The 22,119-nt window shown below is 41.6% G+C and overlaps 1 protein-coding gene across 1 annotated transcript; it reads right to left on the bottom strand.

Annotated features, from left to right (window-relative positions):
* Positions 1-11,288: 11,288 nt before the first annotated feature.
* On the bottom strand, positions 11,289-22,034 carry LOC117046366 (nuclear body protein SP140-like protein). Its single transcript, XM_033148164.1, has 11 exons — positions 21,962-22,034; positions 21,430-21,571; positions 20,123-20,303; positions 19,491-19,586; positions 17,854-17,996; positions 16,952-16,999; positions 15,655-15,773; positions 14,216-14,321; positions 12,729-12,800; positions 12,458-12,601; positions 11,289-11,737 (listed from the first exon to the last, which is right to left on the bottom strand). The coding sequence occupies exons 2-11, from the start codon at positions 21,568-21,570 to the stop codon at positions 11,657-11,659; spliced, it is 1,131 nt and encodes a 376-aa protein (XP_033004055.1). The 5' UTR covers position 21,571; positions 21,962-22,034; the 3' UTR covers positions 11,289-11,656.
* Positions 22,035-22,119: the final 85 nt, after the last annotated feature.

The raw sequence follows: 22,119 nt of genomic DNA, 5'->3' as shown, positions 1-22,119 counted from the left end.
ATAAATGAATGTTTATCTACAATGAACATTGTGTGCTGGAATTATTTCCCTTGCCTGAAAAAAATGCAGCTGAGCTGATGTAGTTTTAACAAAAACATCAGGTGTCTGCTTGTAGCCAGAGCTTTCCAATACAAATGCACCAAACATACTGTTATAGATTTAGGATAAACCCTAGAAATTAATAGATTCTATAATTGTGATTATTTGGGGTGGGAAGGGAGAAATATAAGCTGCAGAGGAATTCCTAGGTAGCTTGGCCAAGCTAGGGCACTTAAGGGGGCAACAGAGGGCCACTGAGGCCCTATTGAGGGACCTTAACAATATAAGGGAATCCCTTCCCCTTTGCCGCTAGTGTAAACAGAGACTGGGGATTTGTGAGGTTGACAGGGTAACTGGCAAAGGGTTTTTGGAAAGAAAAAGGGGGGGGGGAGATCCATGCAGACTGAAGGTGGATATAAGTTTCCATCGTGTCTTCTGTTCTCCAAAGGGACACAGACTCTGTGTGAATGCCTGGGACCCCATGGGCTCTTGTTACCGCTTGGCAGAGAGAGAGGGCGGCAGGCCACTGGCGGAGGAAGAGGGTGTGGTGGCTGGCCCCATCTCTGGGTGCACAACATGTGCACCACTCTGAGTGCTGGAGCAGCTACCTCCACCTCTGCCCCTTGTGAGCCAGAGCTTTCACAAGCTGTTTCAAATATAAAGAAGCAAGTTGTGCCTGCTTTCCTCAAGCAATAAAGTCAGTTCTTCCTCCCCTGGTAAGCAGTCGGAATAAAGTTAGCAAACTTTTTAGGAACACCCCCTCAAACCTTTTATTCCATTTGGAATAAAATGTGGGGAACTGCAGGGTGTGTTCATTTCCTGCCTCTGAGTACTAGAAGTTCGGCTGCTGCTGAAGTAGAAACACCTGTATCTTTGAAGCTAATAAGGTATATCTGAAACAAAGCGAAGTGAATATTCTTGTACCCAGAATGTTCAGAAGAACTCAGGAGATAATTTTAAGTAAGGGGTTGGGGGATTTTTGATATCTTTGTCACAGCTACCATCTGAAACGTTCAGCTTTTGATTACAGATGTCTGGTCAAACACTAATTTTACTGGACTAAAGGGCTAGCTTCTGTTTGCTGCTGGCAATTCAGACTGCCAGCGTGCCGTCAATGGGCACAGACAGTTTTTAGCTTCTCCAAGACCTGAGGGATCTTGTGGCGTGATTAGAATGTTCGACAGGTAGTGGGGTGGAGTCAGGTTGAAACCCCGACTCAGAAATGAAGCCAATCTTGGGCCAGTCTCTTTTATCTTGACCTAACCTACTTCACAGGGTTGTTGTATGGATAAAATAAATGGTGGTGGAGAGCCTGGTATACCCTTTACTCCTTGGAGGAAGGGTGCAACTGAAATGAAACTAATGAGCTTTCATTCTTTCTGAACACTGCTCGCCTCCACCCCTAGTGGCTCCCCATATAAAATGTGAACACGTTCTCTCAGCTAATGCAAATTGCAAACTTGTAGCAACAAAGATAGAGCTGGAGACCCAGAACATGTTACTGGTCAATGTTTATTATTATATATTTATTTAATGTAAGTTAAAATGAAGCCATCCATGCTCCCAAATTCACATTTGAATCAAACTTTGGCTGCAACTGGGTACTCAAAGCTACTGGGAGGAATTTTTTTTATTTTTTATTTTGTTTTAAATATAGAAGGATACCCATATAAGTTACTAATAGTCACACAGAACACCTAAAGCTGAGTGGAAGTGGGAAGGGTAAGAGAGCAGCACAATTCTGCAGCCTGATCTGAGGTTAGAGATTTGTTAAGCCTCTGACATGTTTTTTTTTTCCTTTTAATGGAACCTTTCTGTTTATATGCTCTACAGTTCTTTACTTTGTGCTTGAAATTCTTCTTTAAATAGCCATGTCATTTATTGCTTTCATTGACTTTTTTGTGTTGTGATACTTCTTGCTTTGTTTATAGCATGTCTGCTCCAGGTACTTCAGGTGAAATTTTTCAGTGGTTCAGAGGCCATAAAATACAGATTTCTTTGGCAATCAAAGATACTTACCCTTTTCTCTATCTCCTGCAAGACAATAAAAGAATCTCCAAAAATGATTTTAAGGAGATTATTGTAGGCATTGAATTATTCTTTTTAAACCCAACCTGGACATGTGAAGTCCATCTAAACTAAGAGTGTGAAATCTTTGTCCCTACAACCAGAAAGGTTTTCCAGGTTATAGGTGGAGCACAGCATGAGAAACAGTGCAGTATGGTGAACAGGGTGCAAGACTTGGATGCAAAGATCTGGACTCCACCTCCACTCAGTCAGGGTTGGACTAGATGATCCTAACGGTCCCTTCCAACTTTATGATTCTATGATATCTATAATGAAGTTCACTGGGTTTGTCTTGTGTATCCACAAGACCTGTGAGTATATGACTATACACAGGTAAAGGTAAAGGGACCCCTGACCATTAGGTCCAGTCGCGGATGACTCTGGGGTTGCGGCACTCATCTCACTTTATTGGCCAAGGGAGCCAGCATACAGCTTCCAGGTCATGTTGCCAGCATGACTAAGCTGCTTCTGGCAACATGGAAACGCCGTTTACCTTTGCGCCAGAGTGCAGCGCCGGCCCTCGATGGGAGCCCCACCGTCTCACCCGAGGAAGACGTTGAGTTTCCTTTCGTTTTCTCTCACTCTTTTGCCTGACGGGTGCAAAAGGACAGGGGAGTCGTCCTGCTTTCTTCAGCCCATTCCTCACAGCCCCAACGGGTTGATCTCCTCCACAAGGGAAAAGGCGCTCCAGGGGAAACACGTTTCCCGCCCGCGCTTGACTCCCTCTTGCAAAAGAGTGACAGACTCCAGAGGGATCCCACTTCTGCTACAGCTGGGTGCTCAGTTTAAATACAGTGGTACCTTGGTTCTCAAACAACTTGGAACCCAAACTCTGTAACCGCAGAAGTAAGTGTTCCAGAAGTAAGTGTTTGCAAACTTTTTTTGGAAGCCGAACATGCTCCGTTTTGAGTGTTACACTTCCAATTTGAGTGTTATGCTTCCGATTTGGGTGCACCCAGTTGCGTAGGAAGGGGGTGCAGTGGGTACGGCCGCCCCGGGTGTCATCACTGAGGGGGGGTGACAAAATGGCAAAAATATGTTAAAATAAAACAAATCGGGCTCATGAGACTTTTTTTTTGGAATTTTTTTTATTTAAAACAAGTTTAATAACTTCGCCTGACAATTACCGGTACATAAGTAGTAAAATTGTGATTGATATAAAATAAGTTATACTGAGGACAAAACAAAAGAGATATGGGAAATCCATTATTAGATCTCACAATATTTAAGTGTTTACCTAAATCATGAAAGGCTCTAGGTTTTATTAGAAAGATGGAGTGCGTGGCAGGGTGGAGACGACATGTCATTTCTCCAGTTTTGGTCTCCTGCCCCACCGACTTTGCACTGGCACAGGTGATGAAGAGACTTCAGATCAGGGAAATGGGTTTACAGAAGGGTTAATTAAACCAACATCCCCCCAGCTCAGTTGCTCTGATCAAATTCATCCCCTATAGCTACTTTTGCATTATACCAGTAATTAACCTCAACAAGTCAACATACACATACATCCACTACACAGCGTCAAGTTCAGCCATATTTCGTTGTGTTTGTTGACTGAACTAAAAAGTTTCAATACGTATTACGACTTGTTGAGGTTAATTAATTGTCAGGCGAGGTTATTAAACTTTTTAAAAATAGTATTTTTATTTTTTTTAAAAAAGTGTTGTGAGCCCAATTTGTTTTATTTTAAAAACACATATTTTTGCCATTTTGTCACACACACCCCAGTGATGACACCCGGGGCATACCGCACCCCCCTTCCTACGCCACTGGTGGCACTAAAATCAGAAGTGTAACACTCAAAACGGAGCATGTTCAGCTTCCAAACAAAGTTTGCAAACCAGAACATTTACTTCAGGGTTTGCAGTGTTTGGGTTTCAAGTTGTTTGAGTACCAAGGCGTTTGAGAACCAAGGTACCACTGTATCCTGTTCTCACAATAGCTACCCAATGCCAGCCCAGAGCCAGTGTGGTGCAGTGGTTAAGAGCGGTAGACTCGTTATCTGGGGAACCGGGTTCGCGTCTCTGCTCCTCCACATGCAGCTGCTGGGTGACCTTGGGCTAGTCACACTTCTCTGAAGTCTCTCAGCCCCACTCACCTCACAGAGTGTTTGTTGTGGGGGAGGAAGGGAAAGGAGAATGTGAGCCGCTTTGAGACTCCTTTGGGTAGTGAAAAGCGGGATATCAAATCCAAACTCTTCTTCTTCTTCTTCTGTGAGAAGCCTGCAAATAGCACCTAAGTGCAGCCACACCCTCACTCTGATGACTCCTAGTAATTGGCATTCAAACGCTTATTATCTTCATCAGTGGATGTGGGACTTAGCTACTACACTACGCTCCATATTTCATCCATGGATTTAACAAGTTAATGAGATAATTCTGAATACTGCTTGATAGGCTTATTACCTTCACAAGACATGCAGGGCCTTTCACTCCTGGAAGTGGAAAGTTTAAATCTAGTGGAGGTGAGCAATTTAAGGTGATCATCTGATGTCTTGCAGAAGCAGAAGCTTCTGTTTCTAATCGCTTTGGCTCTCTACTCCCATGGATATCAGGCCCACTTCCTGCAAGTTAGAAGAAGCAGTTTCTAATCCAGGTCTGAAGTTGAAATCAAAACTTCTACCAGCTTTTGAAAGAAGCTTTAAAAGGCCAGAGGTTCCCTACCACAGCTTTAAAATGTGCTGAACTACAAGAATTGTGTCAAAAAATGGGAAATGCTATAATGGGGTGCATCCAATGTAGTGCTAAACTAGAAGCATACTTGTTTTGCTGGTGAAGTATTTTGCAACAGTAGAATGCTGTTGTGCAAGAGAATGCATAAGCAAGATGCTGGTAACTTTGCGGTAAAACAGATTGCACAATCAGTTGCACAAGTTTCCACTAGTACAGGTGCTGCGTTGGATTCCTCTGTTAGGCAACATTAAAACTCACCAGTCCATTAAACCCTTGATCTAATGGAGAGTGAATGATGGATGCAGCCCAATAAGTGGAGCTTTGCTCTTCATGAATTCTTCAGAGTACCAAAAAATAGCATCACTTCCAAATATGTGCTTCAATATTACAGCTATTCAGCCATACGACTTTAGTGTGTTTTGGGTGTAAGACATGACTTAAAATAAAATCATCAATGTCTAATCAGCTGATACCCAGATGTTGCTCTCTCTGTTTAGATGGATGTAACTCTGTATCTTCATCTTCCTCACAACTCCTCTTGTGGCGACTTGGTGTGTAGGATGTTGAAGGGCAAACTCAAGCTTGGCTTGCACTGGTATAGGCTTAAATCTCAAGTTAAGGACAATAACATTTACTGATGTGATCTACCCAGCATAATTTGATCTGGTATTTCAACTGTACGGGATGATTTAAAACAAAAGACGACGGGGAAACAAGGCACTATTCTGTCATGGAATGTGTGCAACAAAAGAACATATTCCACATAATAGTGCTGTGTCACACATTCTAAGTGCAAATGTACCATACCTTTAGCTATGCATATTCTCTCACTACCATTTGGGATATTTTTCCTTTGAGTGGTTCTACAGAGCTCAACCGCGGGAAAGGGAAAGGCACAGCTCTGTGGTATAGTCTCCGCTTTACATACAGATGATCCCAGGCACTCAAAACAGAAGCATGGCACTCAAATTGGAAGCATAACATTCAAAATGGAGCACATTCAACTTCTGGAAAAAGTTTGCAAACTGGAACACTTACTTCTGGGTTTGCAGTGTTTGGGTTCCAAGTTGTTTGAGTACCAAGGTGTTTGAGAACTAAGGTACCACTGTATGTGTCTAAGGCGCTACATCCTTGGGAATCATGATACAGTACTAATTCCTAAATCTTTAATCTCTCTCACTTTATCTGTCTTACAGTGCTGGTTTGTCAGTACTGTAGATGATCCCACAATAGAAGAACTTGCTGAAGAAGCTTGACACAGACAAGATTGAAATACTGGTGCTTGGCAAATCGTTTGACTGTGGTGGAAAGAGTGGGGCACAGTTTTCACTGGCTGCAGATTCAGCCTCTTCTGTTTGCTCACACTCAGGGTACTAGCATGTTAATGGATTAATTGCTGTATTATCCATGATGACATATTCTTCAGACAGTGAGAAAGCTGAGAAGCCTTCCCCGCACCCCATTTCCCAGATTTTCAATTACTTGCAGTCACACATGTATTCAGCATCTGAAGTTGGGTGAACTGTAATGTGTTCCACTGCTGACGGTGGCAATAACAGGGTTCCCATTAAAGGGGTCTCAGGGGGAGGCATTGACCATACGCCCAGAGGTCGTAACTGCCCTCCCCCTCCAGCAGCGGCGAATGGGGGTGGGGGCTATCTGCTTGAACATATGTTCTCCAGATAGCCCACTCCCCACACATGCTGGATAACCCTAAAATTACCCAGAACCCCGGCTGGGGGGTTGGAAAGGATAAACACCCAATGCCTGAGCCAAGGTCTCCCTACATCTGAATATTAATAAAGTTGTGGCCAATTTAATCCCATAGAACGTTGTCACGTGTCGTTATTTCCCTCAGGGGCTGCCCGAGGTTCGGGGGACTCTGCATGGCAACGCAAAAGCTTCACTAGTTAATTTTTTTGGCTGAGCCCGTAAGGATGTGCAAAACTAGCTTCTTTATTTTAACGACCTTTTCCATATTTCCTGACTATATTATTGGATAACTATAGGAAGGTAGCTATTCAGAAAAAGGCTGTTTTGCATATATATATTCTTTCCAGACCTTAGAACAGCCAATCCACATTATAGCAGAAAGCCAGCACATTCATGACTGCATCATCTTGCATGCATAAAGGCATGTACAATATCACTGGCTGACCACACAATTTAAGTTTTCAACAATAATTACATTCTCTAGTCCCCATATGAAAAGCAGTAGTGAAAGCTGAAAAGAATTCCTTCTGTTCCTTGAGCTTTGTCTGTTTCCTGATGACACTTCCTGCAAGAGATGTTTGTATAGAAAGTCTGCTAGTTTCGTTGCACCCCTTTGCAGTTTTGCAAAACAGTGATTAAACAACACTCCCTTTCGCTTTTTCCTCATTACAGGGAAGGACTTCTTCCACTCAGTGCAGGTCAGCTGTGTTTTTGTGTAGAAAGCTTGATAGTCTCATCTCAACTTTTTGAAGTGGTGCATATCATAATCTCCTTATCATTTCAGAGGACTTTTGCTAATGGGAAACTGCAGCAAGGTTTAAAAAAAAAGAAAAGGTAAAGGACCCCTGGATGCAACTGGCATGCTGACAGAATCTGGTAATTGGGAACACATTATTCCCAGGTGTCTGCCTGTTAGCCAGAAGATTGGTGGTTCAAGCCCATCCACGGTTGGACAGCTGTGGCAGGCAGGATTCCTGTATTGCAGGGGGTTGAACTAGTTGACCCTTGGGGTCCCTTCCAACTCTACAATTCTATGATTCTATTGTGAGATGTAAAACAAAACAAAAAATCCAGGTTACAAGCCAGACAATAGGTATATTTATTTACATTATCCAGCAATCCATCTCCTACCTGCTCATTATATCAGAATTAGTCATAATAGAATTGCAGAACTGATGTGCATGTACTAGGCCAGGCACGTCCAACAAGTAGATCGTGATCTAACGGTGGATCACTGGCTCCCCCCAAAAGAAGCTCAACAACTTTGGCTCCTCTAAAAAATGCTCAACATTTTAGCCCTTCACCCCCCCCCCCAAAAAACAGGGCTTTCCTCCTGCCTCAGAAAATCTCAACAACTTTGACCTGAACCCCTAAAAATGGGCCTTCCTCCTCCCTTAAAAAAAGCTTCTTTGACCTGAACCCCCCAAAAGGGGGTAGATCACTGCCAGTTTTTAACTCTGTGAGTAGATCGCAGTCTCTTCGGAGTTGGCCACCCCTGTACTAGGCAACCTAGAATGCTGCATGCCAGTGCCAATAAAACATTGCACCAGAAATAAAAGAAGTATTCTGCAGTGCAAGACATGCTCTGGGAGTGGATTCACAAGATTGCTTAAATATATTAGCAAAGCCTCGCAATACTTCACCTGCCTTTTCCCTCACTGTCAGGGCATCTAAAAAGTGATAAAGTTGGTGGTAGATATTTTTCAATGCATGTTAAAGTGTGGTGATGTCGTACGTTATGCATTTTGTGTTTTTATACTGTAAACTGCCCTGCGATTGTTGGATGGAGAGTGGCATAAATTTAATATAATTGCATTTACTTGTCTTCAAAGACCAACCTCACCTTTCCTCATGCAACACTGGCCAAAGTTTTTGACATCATACATTTTTGTCCCTGGGTTGTGTACCACCACATATTCCCAGGACTTATGGGAAAACACACACACACACACACACACACACACACACACACACACACACTACTAATAGACAGGCATAGAAAGCAGCTGTATCTCCCACCACCACCACCACATCCGACTCCCCAGCCTTGTGTTTGAAGCATGTTGGGTGAGATTCTAGCCCTGGATTGGAAAGTAGAGTTCTCAGTGAACAAAGTGCAGCTCTCTATCCCCTGTCACCTGTCCCTTGTATTTTCCTTATATGGTGGTGGTGTAATTAATAATTGTAACACTTTGGAGACCATTCTAAGATCTGGATCACAACAGGTTGCTCCATATTTATGCGATTCAGTTTGCACAGAGCTTTGTCTACCAAATTCAGGTCTGGCACAAATCAAATCAGTTCATTATTTGGTATTCAGAATGATCAATTGCACAGCACTAGCGTTTATCCTACAATTAATTTTTGCAGGGGGGATGCTTTCAAGAATTCAGCAGTGGCTACAGATTTTAGGCACCTTAATTGGAAGCATTTCCATTTCCATTCCATGAAAGTACTTTGGAATTCGTAGCTTGTGAATTTGCTAGTTCACTTATTGTAAAACGTCTATGTTATTATCATTGTTACTTTGAATTGTAGAAATGCATAATTCATTTTTTTAATGTTTTATTTTCCCCCCTTTCATTTCCTAGGAGTCCTACATCTCCCCCCCCCCCACTGTAGGACTCCTAGGAAATGAAAGGGGGGGAAATAGTAATTACCAATTGGTGCAAGAGACACAAAATAAATGCATCACCCATATCACCTTTAACCTTTTCATATTTCTGAGGCACCAATCAATAGGTGTCCTTGCATATTGATATTAGATGCATATAAAATAAAGTTTGTCCAGATAGCATAAATTTATTTATTCGTTTCAAGAATTTACATATGCTTAACTACAATAGTCTCTTAAGTGGTTTACAAAGATGCAGTACAAAAAATAAAAATCAATTGAAATTATAATTGATACTTCAGTTAAAATGCCCACTGTTTCAAGTGGTGTTAATTATCACTAAGGATCAGGCAGGGGTACTATAAAACAAAACAAAAAAACCCTTTATTTAAGCAAGCTTTAACTCCTAAGTCTCTGACTCTCCTGCTCTCTGTATATACTTTCTGCGCTGAAATCACTTTCTGGTAGCTGTTCCCTTAACTTCTGCCTTCTCTCTGTCACTAAGTCTCTCTCCCTGTCCTCTGTCCTAACTCTCTTACTTAGTTTCACATGCATTTTATACACCCACTGGATTTTTTTTTAAAAGAAATGCAGTATGTACTGGAGGTTCAAGAGGGGGGAGGTTGTCTGGCCTCAACTGAAAGGGAGTTCCATAAAATTGGACCCAGAATTAAAAAATGCACATCTCCTAGCGAATCCAAGCCATGTATCTGAGCCGTGGCATTATCAATGACACCTGAAGAGCAGACTGATCAGGCAGAGATATGGGGGATTAGGTGGTCCTTGAGGTATCCTGAACCCAAATTGTTGAAGTTACAGGTAGGTAGTCGTGTTGGTCTGCCATAGTCAAAACAAAATTAAAAATTAAAAAAATTCATTCCAGTAGCACCCTTAGAGAACAACTAAGTTTGTTCTTGGTATGAGTTTTCGTGTACATGCACACGAAAGCTCATACCAAGAACAAACTTAGTTCGTCTCTAAGGTGCTACTGGAAGGAATTTTTTATTTTTTATTTTGTTCCAAATTGTTACATTTTAGGTTTCACACCACTTATGTGGGTGTTATGTTCTGGGCCCTCGTGCACATAAGTTAGGGTTGCCATATTTCAAGTACGTAGTAAAAATCCGGACACCCCTAAAGTTGTTGAGTTTTTTTTAAGGAAAATCCAAAATTGTTGAGTTTTATTCTTAGGAAAACCCGAAAGTTGTTGAGCCTATTTCCCCCTGCTCTCTCACTCTCTCTCACTCTCACTCCCCCCCCCACAACTCTCTCTTCAACTAGAGTTGGGACTGGCTGGAGACTGGAGGATAGGTTGGAGGCTGGAGGCAGCTGCTGTTAGGTAGCCTAAACAAAGCTCCACTGCATTTCAGGACTCTTCGGAACTTCCTCCGTCTTCACTTATGTCCTCTTCAGGCTTCGGAAAGAGTCTCCTGATGAGTCACGAGGACTCTCCAGCTCTCTCCCATCCTTTCCTAGCATGATTCCATTTATTTATTTCCCAGCATCACACATATACAAGGTCATGTGTGAGTGGCACACACATAAGCGGGGTGGGGGGATTCCTGCATTATAAGAATATTGATTCTGGGCTGCTAGCATATGCATAGCCATTTGAGCACTGAAGAAGAAGAAGAAGAAGAAGAAGAAGAAGAAGAAGAAGAAGAAGAAGAAGAAGAAGAAGAGGAGTTTGGATTTGATATCCCGCTTTATCACTACCCGAAGGAGTCTCAAAGCGGCTAACATACTCCTTTCCCTTCCTCCCCCACAACAAACACTCTGTGAGGTGGGTGGGGCTGAGAGACTTCAGAGAAGTGTGACTAGCCCAAGGTCATCCAGCAGCTGCATGTGGAGAAGCGGAGACACGAACCCGGTTCACCAGATTACGAGTCTACTGCTCTTAACCACTACACCACACTGGCTCTCTGCAGTTATGTGGGGGAGATAATCTGTCCCCCTCAACAATCTAGCTGCAATGTTTTGCAACAGCTGGAACCTCTGGACCTGCTTTTCTCACCTTGTCCACAGCTAGTGGTTGTGGGGAGAGGGTGGGATTAAGCCAGTGCATTTTTTCTGGGGGGACACAGGAGTATCCATGCCCCTAAACCTTTTGTGAATCTAAGTTTGGCCTCATTGAGGGGCAGTATTTCAATATGAGTAGGAAAATGAGAGTACCTACCCCTACACATTTTTTTAAGGAAAAAAAGCACTGGATTAAGCCAAGGAAATGGAAGAAACCATTGCTATGGCCATGTTATAAATCTGACTCTTTAGCCAAATAATTTGAATACATAGAATAAATTTTCCCAGTACTTCCTGCAAACCCACCTAAAATCCCCATGACAATTCAATTTCTAAATCCTAAAGAATGCAGGTAGCATTATGTATCCTCCTGAGTAATAAAAATGAAGTTATACATATATAAAGCACCATTTTTAAAATTTGGCATAAAGTATTACTTTTACAGAAATCAAATTTGTACATAATGCATGGAAAGCTGGTTAGCTGAGAAACTGGCTCACATGTCTGAAAACCGATAAATTTAAGAAATTTGTTACGGAATAGAAAACACTCCCCGAAAGCTGTTTTCAAATTCAGCTTGCAGTTCTCTTCCATATTCCACCATGTCATTGCCCTAGAAAAATAAAAATGTTCACTTTGACATGTGTGGAGCTTGTTGCTTTATTTGTTTAAATTTTACCATTTTGCTTCAAAACATTTACAGCAAGGGAAGCTATTTATTTAAATATTTCTGCTATCCTGCTCTACTAGACAATTCAGGTTCTTGTGCAGCAGTACAATGAAATATTAGATTCTCAGTTATTTATACAGATGACTCTCAATTTACACCGGGGTTACATTCTGAGGATAGAGCAGAAAGCCAAAATCGTGTATAGTCAAAACACATTGGGTTCAATGGCATGTGGGATTACCAAAGTCTTTCCCCCCAGATGCCTACCAGTACCTCCTATTAATTTCTTTGTATTATTTGTTGCCAAGTGCATGGAGCTTAATGCACACAAGTTACGAGTTACTTTTACTGTAATAATCACAGGCTTTTACTGTAATAACCAAGCTTTTAAAGACAAAAGGGGTTCCAGGTGGGATTCTTGGGAAATGCATGAGGCTTGCTGACTATGAGACACTGCGATCATTGTAAGAAAGGTTGTGAGCATGTGTGAGGGAGGAAGAAATGGAAAATGGACTATATCACCTTTGGCTCCCCCCCCCCCCCCGATTATTTTGTTTTTAATTTCAAATAGAACGGAAATAAAAGTTTACCTCCTCCACCGACTCCTGCATCTTTAAAATGCACTGGCAAGGAACTGTAGGGAAAAGAGAGACTGGAGCTCACCTTATAAAACTTCTGGAAATTTTTGAACATCAGGCGCATATCTCTTACGAAATCTCCCACTGTGTTGTACGTTTTTTTATCCAACTTCTCTGCTATGCGCTTGAGCCACATGGGTCTCTTTACGGAGGCATTATAATTTTGTATCTGTTAAATCAGCACATCAGAAAAGAATATTTGTAGAATTTTCTGCAATTTCAACTCAAGCACTTGTAACATTTTAAAGAACCATTTCTGCACCAATGTCCCGAATATTGTAATCAACAAGACTTACTGTAGCTGGATTGTCAACAAAAAGAAAACTGTGAGGCTGACACCAGATCACCAAAAGCAGGAACTCGCACTTCTATAAAACAAAAGAAACTGATATTTAAGGGGTCTCAAATAAAATAAGGATCCCATGCCAATGAATATGCATTTGTTATATTTACTTGGAAACAACTCCCAGCAATTTCAATGAAATTTGTATTCAAAGAAGTGTCCTTAATATATATCAGAACCAAGATAATGTTTCCTTGGTAATGGGATTTTGGTTATCAATTAAGAAATTGTAATTAATCATCAAGGCTTTGCTTGCTTAGTTCATTGATTAAATGTGCATATGTACAAAACAAAATTTAACATAAAATTTGAATTTAATTTTATTCTGATGCATGTTTTTCTTTAGAACTTTGACAAAAACAATAGTATCAACACTGAAAGAGCACAGGATCAACTATTTTACGATGGTGCTAAAACCAGGATTTCCAAGACCCTCTTTTCTAGCAAGCCCATCATATTTGTTTTTTAATAGAGGAGTAACAATAACTTTGAAAAGCAAAGCTAGCGATGTTGGTCCATATTGCTGCTATTTTAGTAATCTTAAATAAATACTCTATACTTTTGTGTGTTGGTTTGGAGCCTTGCCTTGGTCTGAACCCAGTGCCTCAGATCTCTTTAGTCAGATGTGGCTTTTGTGTAAGTCAGTGGTTTTCAGTCAATGTGCTGTGGCACCCTGGGGTGCCTTGAATGATGGTGAGGGGTGCAGCGGGCAACACTGGCCTCTGTCCCTCTTGCCTTCCCTCCCTTCCTCTGATGCCCTCTTGTGTCTCTGCCTCCCAAAGGCTTGTGCAGCTGTTTGTTGCAGCAGCCCTGGCTACAAGCTCCTCAGGCAAATGGTGCCTTTGGGGCTGGCTGGGCGGGGCGGGGGGGGGTTTCCCAGGCCCCTGTGGGGCAGTGTGAGGAGGCACCTCTCTTTGGGGCAGGGGGTGAAGCTCAGAGATCAGAGGCGGCGGCAGTGGCTGCCCGGAGGACTCCCAAGGAGAGGGGAGAGGAGACTGAGGGACCCCTCTAAAGGGAGGGTGTTTGAAAAAGGGTGAGATGCTGCTGGCTCTGCAGGCAAGAGGTGACATAACTGGGCTCCTGTGTCCAAAGGGGTGCCACAGAAAGAATGTAGTTGGTCAAGGGAGCCAGGGAGCCAAAAAGGTTGAAAACATCATTTTGCTGGAGGCTTCAGGCAGCAGAAAGTGGTGATTTAGCTGTTACTTTCTGGAATCTCATAAGGGCTGAGTGAGCCACAGGCATCCTCTGTAAGAAGGGGGTGGTAGCACCATACCTGTTGTGGGACTTGGATTGACTCTGAACCCATAAACCTGACAGATGGTCTTTTAGATATTTGGGTCCTAAGCCATTTAGGGCTTTTATGCTAGTGTTAACACCTTGAGTTAGATTTGATAGCTGCCTGTCATTTAATTGAAACAGAAAAAGGTTGATGTAACTCACCACAATTGTCCTGCCACGCACCTGCCATTTCAGAACCAGGTGCTCTTCACGAGGACGGTCACTTGCTGATTTTTCACATTGGCAAAATGTGCATTTCCACCTATTTCTGGAAAGCAGAACAAAGTGTGATAATACCATTGAATGCAATTTGCATTTAATACTGCCACACTGGTAGTTGTTGATTATTATTATTTTATGATTAATTCTGCAAGTTTGCCATGCAACCAGGTCATTCTTAAACAAACAATGCTTTCAGAAAAAGACATAGGATAACAGATCCTTGGCTGAGTAAGCATCAGAACCAATAAGAAGAAAAGGGCTTAGTCACAGGGCCAGTCCAATACATCTTGGCACCTGAGGGGTGAGTGCATATCTACACTGGGAACTAGGAGGGAATCAAATAACCTTACCTGATGCTTGAAATAGAATACCTGATAGGAATCAAAGGAAATCAATCTTACTTGATGGTTGAAGTGGAAATCAAAAGCTGTCATGGGGCAGGGGGAAAGGGGCTCACTCTGACTCATGCCAGGTGGGTGCAGACCGCAGGAGACCCCAGAGGGCAGACCCTGCCATTTCCTCCCTAGGTGTAGGAGAAGAGTTGCAGTATCTCCTATTCGCTAGGAGGCTGCTGTGGAGGTGGCACAGGGGAGGCTGCCAAGGAGACATAATAACCAGCCTTCAAGGAGCATTCCTTTGAAGCCAGATCTGCTGCCCCTGTGGATCTAAGGTGCCAACTTGAATAAAATATGGTGGGGGCAGGTAAGCCCCACCCTGCATAATCGAACACATGATGCAGTGCACACACCCCATTTGAATGGCAATGCCCATCAACTTTTGGGGTGCCCAGCTCCCTCATCTTTTATTGGGGGGGCCAAGGCAGCTTGGCCCCTAGGGAGTTGCCTCACCTTGCTTCATGGGTGGGTGGGCCAGCCCTGGTTAGTCATAAGAATCATTCTTATTAAGCACCAATGTGAACTGGGTGTAATATAAAAGAAAGTAATGCTACTCAGTTGGCTATAACATATTACTGAAAACTACTTTTATAGTTTTGTTTACCTTAGCTAATATTCATTAACCTGTTACAAGATGTTTTAATCTGTGCAGCTTTCCTTATACAGACTAGCACCTTAACTCAACATGAGAATAATATGAAAATTGGCATGAAATGCAAACCACACTACTGCCAACATTAATTCAGATGTCCACAGTTATGATGCCTAGAGCTTAGCAAGTTATTGTTGGGCTTCAAACAGATGCAGTTTTAGCCTGAGTCATGGGCTACAATTAATGTTGTGTGACTTTGCAAATGTAGCTGATGCTTTAGTTGTTGTTGTTGTTGTTGTTGTTGTTGTTGTTGTTGTTGTTGTTGTTAATACAGGGGTTTCCTGGCTCTTTCATAGGTCACCTTAATACAGAAATTGAGGTGGAGAAACTACCTTTTATCAGCAGATATTTTCGGAATATGGCAATCTTCATGAAAGCATCTGGGACATGAACTGCAGCATATCAGTGAATCTTCTTTTTTACACACAATACATACATCATCATGTTCAGACTGAAGAGGAAAAAGCAGTCAATGTAAAAAATAAATCAATCAAAATGCGTAAGGGAGGGGGGAGTTTTAATATGTGGTGTTTCTTGTACACCACCTCGTGAGGGCAAAAGCCCTGAAATGTGATTTATAAGTATTTTAACAAAGGATATTCAGCTGGCAGACACATCATCATTATCAAAATAAACAATGGTGTGGAGAATAATTTTTTTTAAAAAAGCAGATTTTTATATTTTCGATGCAACAAATATCTTCTGGTAGTTTTCTTTAAATATATCCAATCTATTACATAATATATGCTCAGCATCTTCCTATTTTCTCAGTTTAGTACTTATGTGATAACCTGAAGAGCAGGAAGCTAACACAGGTAACATTTATTGGACCCTAAAATAAGCAGAGAGGGTGTTTAGATAAGGCTCCCTTGTAAAATTACTCACTTGATTAGACTACCACTGGTAACACTAATAAATGGCCATGACTGACTTTTCAGGTTCTGCCTGTTTAATTCTATTTTTATTGCTTTTATAAGTTGCATGTGTGAAGGTGAGTTTATTTTATCAGGACATTCTTCATTTTCTTGATTCAACCTTCCCCCCCCCCCACATTTTTGGTGGTGGTGGGAATCCCTGTCTGAGCCCCTTATACCATATAGGTGGGGCAGCCCCATTTGCTTCCAATGTCTGGAAAATACAGGTTTCTTTCTCTGCTCTCCATCACTAGACACACTCAGCATCATAGCAAACCCCACCAGGGCCTGGGGCAGACCAAAGTTGTTCAACTTTTTTTAGGGCAGCCGCCAATTTCAGGGAAAGGAAGTGGCTCTGCCCAAAATGCCCAGGAACAGCCTTGCCACCCACATTTTGTGGGGCAAGCAAGCTGGGCAGAGCCTCCCACCACAATGCCTATTGAAATGCAAATCTCACTCACAGATGAAGCTTCCTGGGAGGGGGGAGAGAGAGAGAGACAAGGCTATATGCATTCACAAGAGAAAACAAAGTATTGATGCAAATTGTTTTGTTTTTCTTGTTATATATTATGTTTTGTATTGCCTTATTTAGATGTAAACTGTGGCACAACCTTTTTTGTGAGGGGAGGTTAGCAAATATCTAAATACATAAGTGAATAAATAAAATGTGCATGTGCCAGTTTAAATCTAGTAAAACTGTTAAGGAAATGTTTACCATCGTTGTCCTTTTGGGATTTTGTGGTGGCTCAGGTAGCTGTCCTCTCTGAAATAAATGTCACATTTATTAGGTTTACTGTGAGGCATAATCAGAATCCCAAAACATCATCTGAATTTAGGGAATGAACGCATAAGAAACTAGACACCTTACTACGGATATATGTTTAAAATCTAGTAGAAGAATATTTCATTCTGCTGGGACACTCTACTGCTAACCTTAAAGTTGTCATGCATTAACAATGATATGGAAAAGTTGACTCTGAATTACCGGTACATTCATTTGAGCCTGAAGAGAGACAGTGGTTTCTTACCCCACTGCAGATGTTAATTGACTCAGTATTACTAAGGGTTCATCCACACTTATTTGTCCCACCACTTTCCCCAGGGAAAACCTGCTGCTTGGTGTTGAATTGGAATAAATGGCAATTCTTTTTCATCTGACCTCACTGTTGGGTACAAGGAAGCAACCTTGTATGCCTCCTGTCAGCAAAGGGTGGGGTTGGGACTAACAAATAGTCAGGGAAAGTACACTTTGTGGTTTCTGATGAAGCACCCAAGCTCTGTCTTTTCCTCTTGCTCGCTCTTTTTTCTTCTCCCTCTTCATTGCGTAAGAATGTTATGAAGGCAACTCCAGTTATATAGCGTTAAATCTGAAGCTATCATTGTGAATATCATCATTGTCATCGTCGTCATCATCATCATATATATATCTATTTATTTACCCTCCACCTTTTCCCATAGGGAACTTAAGGCAGCTTAAAAATAACATGCTCATTTTGAGAACAAAATGTGTGGATAATTAACCTGAAAAGACTTAATGGTATCTTCTGAAAATTTATTTGGAGTCGCAAGTAAGAAATGAGGCATTAAAATTATGGCTATTACAAGTGAACTGAATACCTTTATTATTGTGTCTAATGAAGTCGTTCCACATTGGATACTTCTTCTCCACCATTTCCAATGTTTACGTCCTCCTTCAGCCTCAAATTGTGCTGGTGTGAACCACGTTCCATTGGAACCCTCAATACTTTTCCTTGAAACTCCTTTGACAAACAGAACAGTCTCATTAATGTTATGCACCTATACCATTCAGCAGACTTCACTGAAGAGAGAAAGAAGCAGAGATGGTGGCATGGAAGTTAGAAAGAAACTTCAGGCTGATCATGGCTAATGCCAAACTTCACGGCCCTCAGAATGGACCAGCTAATGCCCATCGCCACAGCTAGACTCCCTGCCACCTGCTTTCCTCCCTGTCCCCTTTCTCCCATACAGGGTCACAATAAACTGTTACTTTATTTTTTGAAAAAATGGCAGGGAGCAATTGCCAATTACTTTTCATTGAAATATATGGGTTGTGATAACTGCCATGTATAAATCTGGATTAATGCATTAATGTGGCCCTGATCTGGCCACAGTGATCCATGCGACGGTCACCTCCAGACTTGACTATTGTAACTCGCTCTACGCGGGGCTGCCCCTAAAGCTGACCCAGAAACTCCAGCGGGTGCAGAATGCCGCGGCGAGGCTCCTTACCGGGTCTTTGCCGCGGGACCACATTCATCCAGTGCTTTACCAGCTGCACTGGCTCCCGGTGGAGTACAGGATCAGGTTTAAGGTGCTGGTTTTGACCTTTAAAGCCCTATGCGGTTTGGGACCCTCGTATTTAAGGGACCGCCTCTCCTGGTATGTCCCATGTAGGACCTTAAGGTCCTCAAGTGATAATCTTTTGGAGGTCCCGAGCAACAAAGACGTTAGGTTGGCCTCAACTAGGGCCAGGGCCTTCTCAATATTGGCCCCGACTTGGTGGAACAGCCTATCACGGGAGACCAGGGCCCTGCGGGATTTGGCATCTTTCCGCAGGGCCTGCAAGACGGAGCTGTTCCACCTGGCCTTTGGGTTGGTTTCTGTTTAATATTTATGCTTCATCTTTTATTGGTGGGTTATTTTGAAATTGAGACCTGCAGTTTTAATTGAATTTTAAATTTGTATTTTAATCTGTTATTTTAAATTGATCGTTTTTATGTTTTTTGTTGTGATTTTAATTGATGTTAGCCGCCCTGAGCCCGGTTCTCTGGCTGGGAAGGGCGGGGTATAAATAAAATTATTATTATTATTATTATTATTATTATTATTATTATTATTATGCTGTACCAAATAAAGAGAATCAACATGACACTATTCTGTTACCAACAACAACAACAACAACAACAACACACATCTAAAGCTAAATAAAATCATTTAAGCATGCATTAATAAATAGGGAAAGATTTCAAAACCACTGAACATCCCATTATGGTACTGATGGAATTATTTTAGGCTTGCCCAGGTTCACAGGATACAGTGGAATATAATTAAAGAGCTTTATAGGATATGAGTATTCGAAGTATTCTCAGAAAATAAAAGATACTCACATACCACGCACATACTCCTCCTAACACCACACATTTATGCAAACACCAATATTTTAATTTGCTATTGGTATGGTATCACATTCCTTAAACAGATGTAATTATACATTTACTCTTCCAAATGATTACCTGTTGCGAATATATCCGTATGTAAAATGCCTTGTGCTGTTCCACAGGTTACGGGCAGTGTCGTGCCCTGGAAATCCAGATTTTGCTCTTGTGTCCCTTTTCCAAGATGAAATGAAGAAACGGATGTCAAAGGTTACAATTCCCATAATTTGGGCTGCCAGCAAATGACAGCAGTCTTAAGGCAACCTGTTCGCTGTCATCTCTGGAAGCTTTCTAATCATGACGTGTCTTACAGCAACTCAAAAGAGGACCTACTAGTCGTGCTGAATCCAGAAAATGTGCAATTTATGGGGGCTTTACTGAACTTTGAATATTCTGGTTTATGTTTTATCATTATTCTGGCGAACTGGTTTTATTTTGTAAACCACATTGTTATATTTCACAATAAACATCAATCTAGCAATAATTTTCAATACATAAAATTAATGCACAAGTATTTTTAATGTCATTCGTGGTGGCAGTCAGAGGACTGAAACAAAGTGAATGCATGGCTAGGGAAAGAATTGAAGAAGGCTTTTTGGCTCAAACACTGACTACACCATTTCTCAAATGCTAATGATTTTTGTTTCTTTTTGGCTATATATCTTTAAGGCTCAACTGGTAGGTTTAGTCCCCAATACAAGATGATTTACCATTTTCTAGGCAAGAGGATATACCATTTTCGTATAGTGGCCGTAAGTCTTGATATGCTGCCAGGTTACTGCTGCAGAAGATTTCCTTTATTGCTGACAGATTGCTCTGAATGCTCTCAAGGACACAGTATACCACTCTTCGAATATCATTTGGATTTGCAGTTACCTTATCTTGCCAATTCTAGAAAGAAACAATACAGGGTTTTTAAATCTCTCTCTTCAAAACATCTTTTAGACTGAAAATACAGAGCAACTTTTTCCATTTCCCACCAGATCTAACAGCAGATTATTTGGATAGTCAACCCCAAAGGAAGCAGAAATTGTCAATGTAATTTTATCCTCCTTTGCCAAGCTCAAATACCTTGCACAGCTTACATCGCGCTGAACACTAACATCCTATCCTATGCCTTTTACCAACGGCAGAGGAAGACTCAGGGCATTAGGCCACTTGTTTTTCAGAAGCAAGCCACAACCTGGATGGAATCATAGAATCAGCGCCGAGGGCCTTCTGGCCGTTCCTTCACTGTGAGAAGTGAGGTTACAGGGAACCAGGCAGAGGGCCTTCTCGGTAGTGGCACCTGCCCTGTGGAACGCCCTCCCATCAGATGTCAAGGAAATAAACTACTATCTGACTTTTAGAAGACATCTGAAGGAAGCCCTGTTTAGGGAAGTTTTTAATGTTTAATGCTGTAGTGTGTTTTTAATATTTGGTTGGCAGTGACTGGGGAAACCCAGCCAGATGGGCGGGGTATTAATAATAATAATAATAATATAGAATTGCGGAATTGGAAAGGACCCTGAGGATGATTGAGTCCAATGCATGAATACGCAGCTGTCCTATACGGGGATCACACCTGAAATCTTGGTGTTATTAGCACCATGTTCTAACCAACTTACCGGTAGCTATCCAGGCTGCTGCTATTTCATTTCATTTCACTTTTAATTTGTATACCGTCTTTCTATATTGCTATACACAAGACAGTTTACAATATGAAGAAACAACAAAATATACAAGGGCACACATAACAATCCGGTGCAAAACAAAGAAGTCATAATAAAAATGTGACTTAAAATAAATATCTTATATCAAATAAAGGAATATGTGATAATCAATTAGAATAAAACACGCCACAATAAAATTAACTCTGAAAATATCAACAAATAATAATTAAACAGAAATTCACTCTCAACAATAGAAATAAATAATTACTAAATTATAATCAATTAAAAAACAACAAATTTACAATGCATTAACAAAGTAGGAATTTAAACAGAAAATAATTGCATCAGTTATATACAATAGTCACCTTAAAATCTTCTTCAGAGATTATATTCTTGTCTCGTAGGTCATAGAGAAAAGGAAACAAGTCTCTAATTGCAGCAGAAATCTCCATTTTATGGGCTCTGAACCAATCCAAAATTTCAGCTGAAGTACCTGAAGCAGACATACTACAAACAACACAAAACTATGTTTTAAAGGCCTTGGAAATCATGTGGTTTTTAAACAAGCAAAATTAAGCATTATCTAGCGTTTATCTAGAATGATTCCGTTTCCAAAAATGAGAAACCCTATCATGGAATCCTGAGGTTTAGATCAGGCTGTGGAATTGTGTTGCTATATTTCCTCTTTCCACTTCGACGCAGCTTTAGGTGTTCCGTGCGACCAACACCAACCCACCCGGGTTACACTGGTCTTCTGTATTGAATTTCAGTCCCCAGCTGTATAGCAGAAGTGAGGCGCCTCCGGAGTCTGACGCTCTTTAGCGAGAAAGAGTCAAGCGCGTTGTCCCTGGAGCGCCTTTTCGCTTGCGGAGGAGATTCACCCGTCCCTTGACTTACCTTTCTGCTTTGACTGAACGGAGTAGGGGCTGTGAGGAACGGGCTGAAGAAAGGAGGAGGAGGACCCCCCGTCCAGAAGTCGTCGGGCAAAGAGCGAGAGAAAACGAAAGGAAACTCAACGTCTTATTCGGGCGATACGGCGGGGCTCCCGTCGAGGG

This window comes from Lacerta agilis, chromosome 5 (genome assembly GCF_009819535.1).
Source record: "Lacerta agilis isolate rLacAgi1 chromosome 5, rLacAgi1.pri, whole genome shotgun sequence".
Taxonomy (NCBI): Eukaryota; Metazoa; Chordata; class Lepidosauria; order Squamata; family Lacertidae; genus Lacerta; species Lacerta agilis.
This window is presented reverse-complemented; position numbering and strand designations above follow the sequence as displayed.

Coding starts and splice junctions, on each gene's coding strand:
- LOC117046366 (XM_033148164.1), bottom strand. CDS start 21,570: ATGTCTGCTTCAGGTACTTCAGCTGAAATTTTGGATTGGTTCAGAGCC. Junction 15,774..16,951: donor ATCCCAAAAGGACAACGATG/GTAAACATTTCC, acceptor TTTCCTCTTCAG/TCTGAACATGATGATGTATG. Junction 14,322..15,654: donor AAAATATCTGCTGATAAAAG/GTAGTTTCTCCA, acceptor TCTGCTTTCCAG/AAATAGGTGGAAATGCACAT.